The sequence below is a fragment of the Oncorhynchus keta genome, chromosome 22 (genome assembly GCF_023373465.1).
Source record: "Oncorhynchus keta strain PuntledgeMale-10-30-2019 chromosome 22, Oket_V2, whole genome shotgun sequence".
NCBI lineage: Eukaryota > Metazoa > Chordata > Actinopteri > Salmoniformes > Salmonidae > Oncorhynchus > Oncorhynchus keta.
Genome location: NC_068442.1, coordinates 20,181,832 through 20,196,538, shown reverse-complemented (window position 1 = coordinate 20,196,538; position 14,707 = coordinate 20,181,832). Strand labels below are relative to the sequence as shown.

At 43.5% G+C, this 14,707-nt stretch overlaps 1 protein-coding gene across 1 annotated transcript in view; it reads left to right on the top strand.

Annotated features, from left to right (window-relative positions):
* The window catches only part of LOC118401147 (SH3 and multiple ankyrin repeat domains protein 3-like), a 96,477-nt gene that overhangs the window by 51,843 nt on the left and 29,927 nt on the right, over window positions 1–14,707 (top strand). Inside the window, 2 exon segments of the mRNA XM_035798421.2 lie at window positions 8,042–8,117; window positions 10,243–10,325. Coding sequence (XP_035654314.2) covers window positions 8,042–8,117; window positions 10,243–10,325 — 159 coding nt within the window.

Sequence of the window (14,707 nt, the reverse complement as noted above, 5' to 3'; positions counted from 1 at the left end):
ATCTCACAGTGTTCAACCCTCCTCCGTTTCTCCCATAACTTCTATTGATCTCCTGCACTTTATTTTCCATTTCTTCATCTGTTATTTACACTGAACAAAAATAGAAATTCAACATGTAAAGTGTTGGTCACATGTTTCATGAGCTGAAATAAAAGATCCCAGAAATGTTTCATATGCACAATAATCACAGGTGCACCTTGTCCTGGGGACAATAAAAGGCCACTCTAAAATGTGCAATTTTGTCACACAACACAATACCACAGATGTCTCAAGAATGCTGACTGCAGGAATGTCCACCAGAGCTGTTGCCAGATAAATTAAAGTTAATTTCTCTACCATAAGCCGCCACAGTTGTTTTGGAGATTTTTTGTTCATTGTAATTTTTTTACTTGTTCTTTCCATTCTCTCCCTTTCCCTCTCTTTGCATATCTCCCTCCTCCTATTCTCTCCTCCTGAACTCCTGAACTTACTAACCACACTTTTACAAGTTTTTACTTTCACACAATAATTTGCAGTGACAGATAGAGAAACACCTGGGGTTCACATGGTCTATCTGTTGTCGTAGTAACTGTAAAAAGATTACCAGACACACAGCCAGGCTAAAACTGTACATGTACGTACGTGTTTAAAATAATACAGATCCTGCTTTTTGTTCTTTCCTTTTGTACATTCTCTTTGTACTTTATCTTTTGTCCCATGTCCCTTCCCTTACCCCTCCCCTCTCTGACCGTCTCTAACTTTATCCTATTACAACCTCAATTATTCTGATTCTAAAGTTAATTCTAAAGACTAAAGGTACAGTGTGTTTCTTTCTGTAAGGATAAGCGGACTCTCTTTTCTCCCTCTCTTTTCTCCCTCTCTTTTCTCACGCTCTTCTCTGTAAGGAAATGGGCCAGTCTTAAGTGAGGCCACTGTGTCAAAAACACGTTAAAGACAGGAGCATGTGAGACAAAAAGAAAATGAGAAAATGAAGGGTGATTGTATCATGTTCTCATTACAGTGTGTCTCTTTGGAGGCTGTCTGTAGCAGATAGAGAGGAAACGAGAGGAGAGGTTTGGGTTCATACTGACCCACGTATACATGACCATATCTATTCTGCTTAGAAATACTGAGTGTATCATCCCCTTTGGTAAGGGATCCTACTGAGTGTATCATCCCCTTTGGTAAGGGATCCTACTGAGTGTACTATCCCCTTTGGTAAGGGATCCTACTGAGTGTACTATCCCCTTTGGTAAGGGATCCTACTGAGTGTACTATCCCCTTTGGTAAGGGATCCTACTGAGTGTACTATCCCAACTTCTTAGGGGACCTACAGTAGTGGGTAGGGGGTAGGAGTGTGATCTGGGCCTGGGGTAAGCGTTGGGTGGGTGTTGGCGATGTTCCTCAGACTGTGTGTGTGTGTGTGTGTGTGTGTGTGTGTGTGTGTGTGTGTGTGTGTGTGTGTGTGTGTGTGTGTGTGTGTGTGTGTGTGTGTGTGTGTGTGTGTGTGTGTGTGTGTGTGTGTGTGTGTGTGTGTGTGTGTGCGCGCGCGCGCTACGTGAGGTCAGGTGTGTGCCAGAGGCGAGTGTGTTTAAGCAGGTGCCGTTTAGCTGTGCTTGTTGTGTGAGCTGGAGGTCAGCAAGGTGATTCAGCCAGCTGGCCATGTTACTGGCTTACAACTGGAGAGTGAGGAAGCAGAAAATATCTGGCGAACAGAGAAACACAGAAACTGAGGATGTAAAGCGGTGTGGAGGGTGGTGTGTGTGAGGGGTACATGTGTGTGTGTTAATGGAGGTGAAGCGGTGTGGAGGGTGGTGTGTGTGAGGGGTACATGTGTGTGTGTTAATGGAGGTGAAGCGGTGTGGAGGGTGGTGTGTGTGAGGGGTACATGTGTGTGTGTTAATGGAGGTGAAGCGGTGTGGAGGGTGGTGTGTGTGAGGGGTACATGTGTGTGTGTTAATGGAGCTGAAGCGGTGTGGAGGGTGGTGTGTGTGAGGGGTACATGTGTGTGTGTTAATGGAGCTGAAGCGGTGTGGAGGGTGGTGTGTGTGAGGGGTACATGTGTGTGTGTTAATGGAGCTGAAGCGGTGTGGAGGGTGGTGTGTGTGAGGGGTAGATGTGTGTGTGTTAATGGAGCTGAAGCGGTGTGGAGGGTGGTGTGTGTGAGGGGTACATGTGTGTGTGTTAATGGAGCTGAAGCGGTGTGGAGGGTGGTGTGTGTGAGGGGTACATGTGTGTGTGTTAATGGAGGTGAAGCGGCTTGCGCCCTTCAAACAAGGACAGAACAGCTCTTGCATCCTGTCTAGAGAGAAGCAGGGCTACGTGGGCACACACACACACACACACACACATTCCACAGTACGTGTTATTTAGGATACAGTTTATGTTGAGGAGCACATTTGAATTTCCTGTCTTTTTCAGTTATTTGCTTAGCTTTCACAGAAAACTGAATTTTAATAATGTGTGTATGTAGTATGCTGTCTGTTTCTGCTTGCCAGCCACAGATGCACAATCTTAAGTCTGAACAGAACCACCCTCCAACCAAATCCCTCTTAACGCAATCTCTTTGTAAAGCTACTTCTTAATGAACCCAAATGAACCTCTCTGAACAATGCAATGGCTCAAGCTATCTGTTTTAGCAAATGCCAGGAGAACGCTACCTGCCCCAATGCATAGTGCAAACTGTAAAGTTTAGTGGAGGAACAATAATGGTCTGGGGCTGTTTTTCGTGGTTTTGGACTAGGCCCCTTAGTTCCAGTGAAGGGAAATATTAATGCTACAGCAGACCATGATATTCTTGACGATTCTGTGCCCGACCTCACTAATGCTCATGGCTGAATGGAAGCATGTTCCAACATCTATTGGAAAGCCTGAGCAGAAGAGTGGATGCTGTTATAGCAGCAAAGGGGGGACCTACTCCATATTAATGCCCATGATTTTGGAATGAGATGTTCAACAGGTAGGTGTGCACATACTTTTGATCATGTGTGTGTGTGTGTGTGTGTGTGTGTGTGTGTGTGTGTGTGTGTGTGTGTGTGTGTGTGTGTGTGTGTGTGTGTGTGTGTGTGTGTGTGTGTGTGTGTGTGTGTGTGTGTGTGTGTGTGTGTGTGTGTGTGTGTGTGTGTGTGTGTGTGTGTGTGTGTATGTGTGTGTATATATATATATATATATATATACAGTACCAGTCAAAAGTTTGGACACCTACTCATTCAAGGGTTTTTCTTTATTTTTACTATTTTCTGCATTGTTGAATAATAGTGAAGATATCAAAACTATGACATAACACATATGGAATCATGTAGTAACCAAAAAAGTGTTAAAAAAATCCAAATATATTTTAGATTCTTCAAAGTAGCCACCCTTTGACTTGATGACAGCGTTGCACACGCTTAGCACGCTTTTCCAACCATCTTCAAGGAGTTCCCACATATGCTGAGCACTTGTTGGTTGCTTTTCCTGCTATTCCTTCACTCTGCGGTCCAACTCATCTCAATTGGGTTGAGGTCGGGCGATTGTGGAGGCCAGGTCATCTGATGCAGCACTCCATCACTCTCCTTCTTGGTCAAATAGCCCTTACACAGCCTGGAGGTGTGTTGGGTCATTGTCCTGTTGAAAACCAAAGTCCCATTAAGCGCAAACCAGATGGGATGTTGTATCGCTAAAGAGTGCTATGGTAGCCATGGTGGTTAAGTGTACCTTGAATGCTAAGTAAATCACAGATAGTGTCATCAGCAAAACACCCCTACACCATCACACCTCCTCCTCCATGCTTCACGGTGGGAACTACACATTCGGAGATCATCCGTGCACCTACTCTGCTTCTCACTAAGACACTGCGGTCAAATTTGGACTCATCAAACCAAAGGACAGATTCCCACTGGCCTAATGTCCATTGCTTGGGTTTCTTGGCTCAAGCAATTGTCTTCTTATTGGTGTCCTTTAGTAGTGGTTTCCTTGTAGAAATTTGACCATGAAGACCTGATTCACACAGTCTCCTCTGAACAGTTGATATTGAGATGTGTCTGCTACTTCAACACTGTGAAGCATTTATTTGGGCTGCAATTTCTGAGGCTGGTAACTAATGAACTTATCCCCTGCAGCAGAGGTAACTCTGGGTCTTACTTTCCTGTGGCGGTCCTCATGAAAACCAGTTTCATCATAGATCTTGATGGTTTTTGCAAATGCACTTGAAGAAACATTTAAAGTTCTTGAAATGTTCCATATTGACTGACCTTCATGTCTTAAAGTCATGATGAACTGTCATTTCTCTTTGCTTATTTGAGCTGTTCTTGCCATAATATGGACTTGGTCTTTTACCAAATAGGGCTATCATCTGTACACTCCCCTACCTTGTCACAACACAACTGATTGGCTCAAATGCATTAAGAAGGAAAGAAATTCCACAAATTAACAAGGCACACCTGTTAATTGAAATGCGTTCCAGGTGACTACCTCGTGAAGCTGGTTGAGAGAATGTCAAGAGCGTGCAAAGCCGTCATCAAGGCAAAGGGTGGCTGCTTTGAAGAATCTCAAATATATTTTGATTTGTTTAACAATTCTTTTGTTACTACATGAGTCTTCATCTGTATTAGTACCAGTCCAAAGTTTTGCACACACTCATTCCATATGTGTTATTTCATTGTTTTGATCTCTTCACTATTATTCTACAATGTAGAAAATAGTCCAAATAAAGAAAAACCCATGAATGAGTAGGTGTGTCCAAACTTTTGACTGGTACTGTATAAATGAAGACTCTTTAGTGCCAACAATAACGGGTTAAATACATGTAGAATATATATATATATATAATAACTAAATATTTCCTTATTTTTCAAAAATCTCTGAGATAGGACAAACAAGGTTCCTTTAGGGGGGACTATTTGTTGTTCCATGTAGTGAATGTTATTAAAAGTCTTGAATTTAGACAGGGCTTAGGCTCTTATGGGTTAAGGATCATATCACCTCCACCTTACCCAACAACATAGACACTACAATTTGGATACCACCCCAATAGATCCATGGATTATCCACAATCACACTGCCCTATCCCATCAGAACAAGAGGAACACCTATATAAGAATGCTGTTCATCGACTACAGCTCAGCCTTCAACACCATAGTGCCCTCCAAGCACATCAGATCCAGCGCGAGCCCTGGATCTGAACCACTGCCTGGGTCCTGGACTTCCTGACGGGCCGACCCCAGGTGGTGAATGTAGGGAACACCTCTGCTACGCTGATCCTCAACACAGGGTCCCCACAAGGGTGCGTGCTCAGCCCCCTCATGTACTCCCTGTTCACCCATGACTGCGCTGCCACACATATCTCCAACTCAATCATCAAGTTTGCTGACGACACAACAGTGGTAGGCCTGATTGCCAACAATGAGACAGCCTACAGGAGGGAGGTGAGGGTCCTGGCGGAATGGTGTCAGGAAAATAATCTCTCCCTTATCGTCAACAAAACTAAGGAGCTCATCGTGGACTTCTGGAGACTGCAGAGACAGCATGCCCCCAATCACATCGACTAGGGCGCAGTGGAGAGGGTGAAAAACTTCAAGTTCAAAAGCGTACATATCACTGACAACCTGAAATAGTCCATCCACACAGATGGTGTGGTAAAGAAGACTCAGGAGGCTAAAGAAATCCAGCTTTGCCCCTCAGACCCTCACAAACTTCTGTTCTTTAATATTTATATTTTTGACTACTTTTACTCCACTACATTCCTAAAGAAAATGTGTGCTTTTTACTACCATACATTTTCCCTGACACCCAAAAGTACTAGTTACAAATGCTCAGGCAGGACAGCAATGTGGTCCAACTCACACACTTATCAATATAACGAGTTGTCCTCACTTCTGCCTCGGATCTGGCAGAATCAATAAATACAAATGATGCATTTGTAAATGATGTCTGAATGTTGGAGTATGGCCCTGTCTGTCCTTAATATAAGGAATTTGATGCATTTACTTTTACATGAGACTGTTTACTAAGATAGTATTTCACTGGGTGACTTTCACTTGAGTCATTTTCTATTAAGGTATCTTTACATTTACTCAAGTATGACAATTGAGTACTTTTTCCACCACTGCTGCCGTCCAGTACCCAGCCCTGTATAAGTTCTGACTCATCTTTGACCTTCTCCCCCACCCTCAACCACTACAACCTAACTTCTCCCGTTAACCCACATCACACTGTCACTGTAGGACTGTAGGGCAGAGGGTGGAAGGGGGTGAAGAGAGAAGGAGGAAGGAATACGGACAGAGTGTTCTAGTAGACGCCTGTCTCCCCTATCGACTGTCTGTGTGTTAGTATAGGCATCTCATCCTATCCCTGCTCAGCCTAGTCCTCTGCTTCTTAACTCCTCTTCCTGCCCTGTGGGTTACAGCCAATCCAGTTCCAGCAGCTTCTCTGGCTGACTATCTGACTGTCTGAGTGGTTACGTTGCTAAACAGAGAGTTTAGGGGCTATGACTGGTTGGATATGAGAGCAGCGGGGCATGGGTTCTAGATCAGTGCCCGGTATTTGTTGTATTCCGTATTCTGATTATATACATGCGTGTGAGTTTTTGCCATGTGAAAGAGGGGAGAGGAGGGGAAAGGGGAAGTCTATGCATTTGTAATGAGAGTCAGGCCAGTGGACATGTATCCATTAACTCCTTATGGAGACAACAACGCTATTAGAGAGAGAGTAGCGGAGAGGAGAGGGATAGAGAGTAGAGGAGAGGGATAGAGAGTAGAGGAGATGGATAGAGAGTGGGAGTGGAGAGAGAGCGATAGAGAGTGAGAGTGGAGAAAGGTGGATAGAGAGTAGAGGAGAGGGATAGAGAGTAGAGGAGATGGATAGAGAGTGGGAGTGGAGAGAGAGCGATAGAGAGTGAGAGTGGAGAAAGGTGGATAGAGAGTGGGAGTGGAGAAAGGTGGATAGAGAGTGAGAGTGGAGAAAGGTGGATAGAGAGTGGGAGTGGAGAGAGGTGGATAGAGAGTGGGAGTGGAGAGAGGTGGATAGAGAGTGGGAGTGGAGAGAGGTGGATAGAGAGTGGGAGTGGAGAGAGAGGAATAGAGAGTGGGAGTGGAGAGAGGGGAATAGAGAGTGGGAGTGGAGAAAGGTGGATAGAGAGTGGGAGTGGAGAGAGGTGGATAGAGAGTGGGAGTGGAGAGAGGTGGATAGAGAGTGGGGGTGGAGAGAGGTGGATAGAGAGTGGGAGTGGAGAGTGAGGAATAGAGACTGGGAGTGGAGAGAGGAATAGAGAGTGGGAGTGTAGAGAGAGGAATAGAGAGTGGGAGTGGAGAGAGAGTGGGAGTGGAGAGAGAGGAATAGAGAGTGGGAGTGGAGAGAGAGTGTGAGTGGAGAGAGAGGAATAGAGAGTGGGAGTGGAGAGAGGTGGATAGAGAGTGGGAGTGGAGAGAGGAATAGAGAGTGGGAGTGTAGAGAGAGGAATAGAGAGTGGGAGTGGAGAGAGAGTGGGAGTGGAGAGAGAGGAATAGAGAGTGGGAGTGGAGAGAGAGTGTGAGTGGAGAGAGAGGAATGGAGAGTGGGAGTGGATAAAGGGGGATAGAGACAGGGGGATAGAGAGGTAGAAAGATTGATGCAGAGTGAAGGAGAGAAGGTTTGAAAGGGGTATAGAGAATGATGGAGGGGCGTAGACTGGAATCAGGAAGAGAATGACAAGAGGGGTAATGGGGATATGAGTGGAGAAAGGGTCAAGAGGGGGATAGAGAGAGATGGATAGAGTAATAGAGAAGAGTGGAGGTGATGGAGCTTGGAGTGTGGAGACAGAGAGAGGTTTGTTTGGTATTTCTGTGAGTTAGCGTTGAGAAACTTGTGGTGGACAAAGCTGGCAGCTGTCACTGACTCAGACAGACAGGGTGGAGGGAATGTCAAGAAACAAAAATGTAATTAACTCACAAGATAGTCTGACAACACACACACAATTAAGAACTCTAGCAGGGTAGCAGTATGTGTGTGTGTGTGGGGGGGGGAGTATTATAAATGCACTCAAGCAGTGACAGGGCCCAAGCAAGACCACACACACACACTGACAGTGTATTGCTTTGTTTTACAGAGACAAGAGAGGACCGCACAAAGAGACTGTTCAGACACTACACTGTGGGATCCTATGACAACCTCTCCTCATACAGGTAAGACACACACACACACACTATGTGATGTGATGCTGCTGTCATCTAGGGGTGAGACAGTGTCAGTGCATTCTACTTGCATGAGTCCCACCCAGACCTCATATAAAACTTGGATTATTGAAACTTTCCCTTTGTGTATGCGTGTGTGGGTGAGTGTCTCTCTCCCTCTCGTCCTTTGTCCCCTCTCTCTGAATTGTACTGCCTGTGACATCAATCAGTAATAAAGGAGAGTGTGAGTGCTCACTCTCAGGTAAATCAGATGTGTAGGCTGGGAGTGAGGACAGCAGAACACTATATGCTATAGGACTGTGTTCTGATGTAAATTCACTCTAAATGTCAGAGTCAGCTTGTCGGGAGAGAGGTGCTCATTATCAGAGTGTTGTTTCCCCTCAGCTTTAGAGAGAGAGAGAGAGAGAGAGAGAGAGAGAGAGAGAGAGAGAGAGAGAGAGAGAGAGAGAGAGAGAGAGAGAGAGAGAGAGAGAGAGAGAGAGAGAGAGAGAGAGAGAGAGAGAGAGAGAGAGAGAGAGAGAGAGAGAGAGAGAGAGAGAGAGAGAGAGAGAGAGAGAGAGAGAGAGAGAGAGAGAGAGAGAGAGAGAGAGAGAGAGAGAGAGAGAGAGAGAGAGAGAGAGAGAGAGAGAGAGAGAGAGAGAGAGAGAGAGAGAGAGAGAGAGAGAGAGAGAGAGAGAGAGAGAGAGAGAGAGAGACCCTGAGATTATCCACCTTACTACGTACAATGATTACAGAGTGAATCATGAAGAGTGTGTGAGAGCTAAGGCAGCAGAGGTGGCTCTGAATTGGATAGAATGTCAAAGCTCTTGAATGGAAGTCTTTAGCATTATACTGTGAATGGCTACTTTATGGAACATTATTACGTGTTAGACTGTAATTACGTTATTGAACATGATTGTCCTACATTGGATGCTAATCTGAATATGAATGTAAAGAATATTTTTTTAAATACCGGAGTAGTACTGTATCTAACTAAATAGGAGTTCATAGAATAGAATTGCGCAATTCAGAGCATGATTGGTTGAACAGAAACAAAGCTATTCTGTAGCTATGAAGGGGAAAAGTTTAGAGCTGGTTGGATATAAAAGGATGTAGGCTAAGAGGAGGGGGAGGAGAGAAAGATGTTGAACTGTATTTGTAAACTCCCTATATACACACACACACACACACACACACACACACACACACACACACACACACACACACACACACACACACACACACACACACACACACACACACACACACATACAGTACCAGTCAAAGGTATGGACACATCTACTCATTCAAGTGTTTTTATTTATTCTTGCTATGTTCTACATTGTATAATAATAGTGAAGACATCAAAACTATGAAATAACACATATGGAATCATGTAGTAACCAAAAAAGTGTTAAATCAAAGTATATTTTAGATTCTTCAAAGTAGCCTCCCTTTGCCTTGATGACAGCTTTGCACACTGTATATTAAGCAAGTCCTCTAGTTAAATTGTATCTCTGAAACCTCTGATCCCTGACACAGGAGGGTTTTTCAGGGGTCTCCATGCCCCATCAGCAGGGGCTCTGTCTACCCTGGGTAAGTGGCTGGGCAGTTGGTGTAACTAACAGCTAACACACAACTGAACTCCAGGTCTCCCATGCCAGTGTGTCTAGTGTTCAATTCACTAACTGTATGGGCTGCCTGGTGTCAGCAGTGGAATCTGACGGTCAGTCAACAGAATATTGGTGTTGCTGAGATTGGGACATGATGGTGCGTTTACTGTGTGGTAACAGTGCTAGAATGTCGCTGGGAATAGATGCTGTTGTGTTTGAACATTGAATTGTGTGGTGTGAATTGAAACACACATACACACACACACACACACACACACACACGTGACAACACTCATTAGTAATGAGATTTTTATACACTATACAAAATTAAACACAACATGCAACAATTTTAAAGGTTTTACTGCACCCTCGTCGCCACCCCCTCCTCCCCTATTTCTCGTTGTCCATCTCCATCTTCTCCCATCCTTTTCTCTACCATCCCTGGCTCTCTGCTCTCTCCTTCATTCCCTCCTGTCTCTTCTCTGAGACTCTTACCTGCTGTCCCTCTCCTCTCTGCTCTCCAGTGATTACATCATAGAGGAGAAGAATGCTATGCTGCAGAAGAAAGAAAACGAAGGATTCGGCTTCGTCCTGCGGGGAGCCAAAGGTAAACAAACATGTCAGAAGGGGCAATAGTTGATGGAGTTTGGTATAAGGTTTTTGGCATGGATGGTAGTCGGGGCACAACTGGGGGCTGACCCTGCCCCCTCCCCCATAACAGCAGGGTTAGCCCCAAGTTGTCAACTGTGTCTGCGCTGAGCCTGCTGGCAGGACAAACCCCGGCCATAAGCCAACCATTGTGAAGGAAGCCTGGAGGGTGCAGTTGATGGATAGGCCAGCCACCCAGTCGTAGACCAAAGTTGACCTGGCCCGCCATTGTGCAGTGTGTCTAGCGGGTGACTCGCTGTGGCAGTTTAATGGCTTCTCAACTACTGCCTGTTTGTCAGCCAGAAGTACAAAGGCGTGAAGATGGATGCTGTTTAAATACTTTAACGGTGGTTGATGAAGCAATTGGATTCAGGTGAGTGAGGCGGGCTTGTGGCTAATAAAGATTGGATGCAGGTGAGCAACTTGGCATGGTCACGGTTCAATGTCCATATGTGGAGTTCCTTGCCGATCGTGTACTTTCCAGTGCGGGTGTCTCTGGGCCCACATATGGAGTACCTGCTCCAAGGCTGCATTCCAATATGAATGTCCGTGCCCATCAGCCTGGAGTGACAAACGCAATTTTCACAAAACTCAACTTTATACCTTCTTACTAAAGCAAGCTGTCCGAATCACCATCACGGCTGCGTCCAAAGCCCTGCTACTATCTTCTAGGGTTGTAACATTCACCGATTCCCATCAGTCCCCTGATCAAATGTTTAAGATATGAGTGGATGGGTCCATGGGACCCCTAACCGATCCAAATGTAGCATCTGTCAGAAACTGATGAAACCGTTAGCATTTTACTTTCTTTTTTACCTTCTGAAAATACCTCTCATCTTCTGAGACAACTGATGCATGCTGAGCAACCCCCCGGCAATATCAGTAGCCTAGTCAAACTGCGCAGCTTCGCACACTGACCAAGGAGATGACCAAGGCCTATTCCTGATCTTGCACATCTGCAACCGCTTTCAAATGCTTGTAAAAAGGCTTGCGCAATATTATGCTTTATTAGTTGAGGGACAACCAATGTAATTTGCTAGGTTATTGTTTTCAAATGCCCTTCTGAAAATGTTTTTTTACCGGGAAAACGGTAAGCATACTACGGGAGACACACCTCTCATCTGGCTATAATCTAGCCACTAATCGGGGCTTAGCTCTACATTGGACTTTATTTCGATTGTTCAGGTTCACCATCAGCAATAGTTTTGGTACACAGCAAATTCTCCAGTGGTAAATCAACACTGATAAGCTGAGCTTCACTGTGCATGTAGAGAACTTGATAAGGAAGCTCAAGCTGAAAATAGGATTTTATCACCGGCATAAGGCTTGTTTTTCTTTTGAGGCCAGGAAGGAGCTGGTACGATTTACATTGCTGTCGGTTTTAGATTTGAGTGATTTTATATATATGCAGGCCTCAGCATGAATCAACTACCCTGAGAGCACTTGATTCAGTGTATCCTGCAGCCCTCAGGTTCATTACCAATCAGAAACGTCTAACACATCATTGTGATCTCTACAGCGCTGTTGGCTGGTCATCATTGACCTTGTGTAGGGTTAAACACTGGTATACACTGATTTATAAGGCCATTATTGGGTAAAATGCTATTTTATCTCTGTTCTTTTTTAGTCAGGTCAGTAAATAAATATCAATTACGGTCCCATTCTGATTTGCTTCTAACAGAACCAAAAATTAGAACAGGACATGGTAGAAATAGTTTTAGTTACTTAGCACCGTGGTCCTGGAATTCTGTCATGAACATTTTAAAATGTGATGATTTAGTTTCGTTGGTGGAGTTTAAACACTTGATGGATGTATATATCATAGAAGAGTGTAATTGTCTTTAGGACAGCTGTTTTTAGTCAAGACGTTTGTGTTTTTAATGTACAATGTAATTGTTGTACTGTATGTGTGTTTATAGTTTTGTTTCATGTTGTGTTAGTGTATGTATGTTGTTTTGTCTGAAACATTGTTCCCCCTGCTGCTATTGGACCAGGTCTCTCTTGGAAAAGAGATGTTATCTCAATGAGAAAAAACCTGGATAAATAAAGGTCAAATTTAAAAATAAAAAAAACACAGTGTTACATTTAACACTGGCCCAGTGTCTATACAGGTCCACACACTTTTCAGTGTTACATTATCAGAGTTACCACCTGTGACTGTATTTGTTAGGGACTGAACATTCATCCATTTTTGATTTCATCTATTTCCAGTTCTGTGTCCTTCACCAAGTGAGATCCCAAGTGAATATGTCATCATTAAACTGTAATTCTTCAACACAATATGTATTTCATACGGCCTTGTTTTGAGTGCCTATCTTTACCTAGTGATTGAGGAAACAAAGTTTTCTGAACTTTGAAGCTTTCCAGCCAATTGTATTTAAAATGGGTTCATTACACTGTGCTTCATTATCTGTTCACAATGCACATTAGTGACATCTGCTGGTCAGCAATAAATAGTAACGTGATTAACAGAGTTTATTTTTTTCTCCACTGATTTTACCAAAGCTTCATGGCCTGCAGTAAGACGTTTGCTGTAATAGACTACAGTCAGTTGGATTACCAGGTTTGCATCTTACATCATGCTTTCCTTTTTCACCTTCAAGTTTGCTATCAAAAACAGAATATTTGCCATTATTTAAAAAATAACAAAAATATAAATACAACATGCAACAATTTCAAGTTACAGTTGATATAAGGAAATCAGTTAATTGAAATAAATTCATTAGGCCCGAATCTATGGATTTCACATGACTGGGGATATAGATATGCAACTGTTGGTCACAGATACCTTAACAAAATATGTAGGGCCGTGGATCAGAAAACCAGTCAGTATCTGCTTTGACCACAATTTGCCTCGTGCAGCAAGACACATCTCCTTCACATAGAGTTGATCAGGTTGTTGATTGTGGCCTGTGGAATGTTGTCCCACTCCTCTTCGATGGCTGTGCGAAGTTGTTGGATATTGGCAGGAACTGGAATGCGCTGTCGTACACATTTCTGGTGAATGTGCCGACCATAGACAAACTGCAGGCCTTGTGAAATGGGGTAGTACATTATCATGCTGAAACAGTTGATGGCAGAAGATAAATGGCACAACATCATGGTATCTCTGTTCATTCAAATTGCCTTCAATAAATCCAATTGTGTTCATTGTCTGTAGCTTATGCCTGTTCATACCATAACCACACAGCTACCATGGGGCTGTCAGTTCCTAATCTTGACATCAAAAATCCGCTCGCCCACTTGATGCCAAACATGTTGTCTGCGGTTGTGAGGCTGGTTGGACGTAATGCCAAATTCTCTAAAACGACATTGGCGGCAGATTATGGTAAGTTCTCTGGCAGCAGTTCTGGTGGACATTCCTGCAGTCAGCCAATTACATGCTCACTCAAAACCTGAGATATCTGTGGCATTATATTGTGTGAAAAAAAATCCACATTTTAGAATGGCCTTTAATTGTCCCCAGCACAAAGTGCACCTGTGTAATGGAGAAGGAACGGATAAATGCTCGCTAACAGGGATGTAAGCAAATATGTACCCAAAATTTTAAAGAAATTAGCTTTTTTTCCATATGAAACATGGGAGCAACACTTTACATGTTGCATTTATAGTTTTGTTCAGTGTACATAAAACAACTTATTTGAAGAATAGTGCAGAAAGTGTGGTTTCACATTTAAAAAATGGTGTGCCTTCAATGGGATTACACCTTATTCCATCACATCACTGAATGTTCCATATTTCCCTACTCTGCCTGCTAAACCATTGGTCAGGTGAAATTACATGTACAAAATCCTAATTCTATTTATAAGCACGGTATCCAGTAGAGGTTGGTGTTTGAAAGCAGCTTAATCAAAGAAAGCACCGGAACCACAGCAAAATCAGTGAGATCTCGCATTTAGCAACACAGGGTTTGAAAAAGCAAGTGATCAAGCTAAGCTTCCGACGTCACTGATGACATACTTCTGCTAAAGTGATACAGGCATCAGCACACTGTTTCAAAGTTAGCTGCTGTAAAACATAACATCACTAGTTGTATCCTATTACAGTGGCCTGAAACTCATGGTTTACAAGAAACATCAGGCCTGCAAGTCACATTATACTGGCTTGAAAAGTGATGTGTAATTCCTATTGGAATCCAGCCAGAGTGGGGATATTCAACATTGTAAAAAAATGATTGTCACCAGCAACTTGTATTCAGATTGACTGTTGGCTTGGGTAGACTATGAGACTACATATAGCATTTAAACCATTTCAGTAAAGACTGCAATAAATAAATCCAAGTAACAAATTGGATTAGTTTAGAAAAGTGTATATTACTTATATTTGAGTAGCATAAGATGA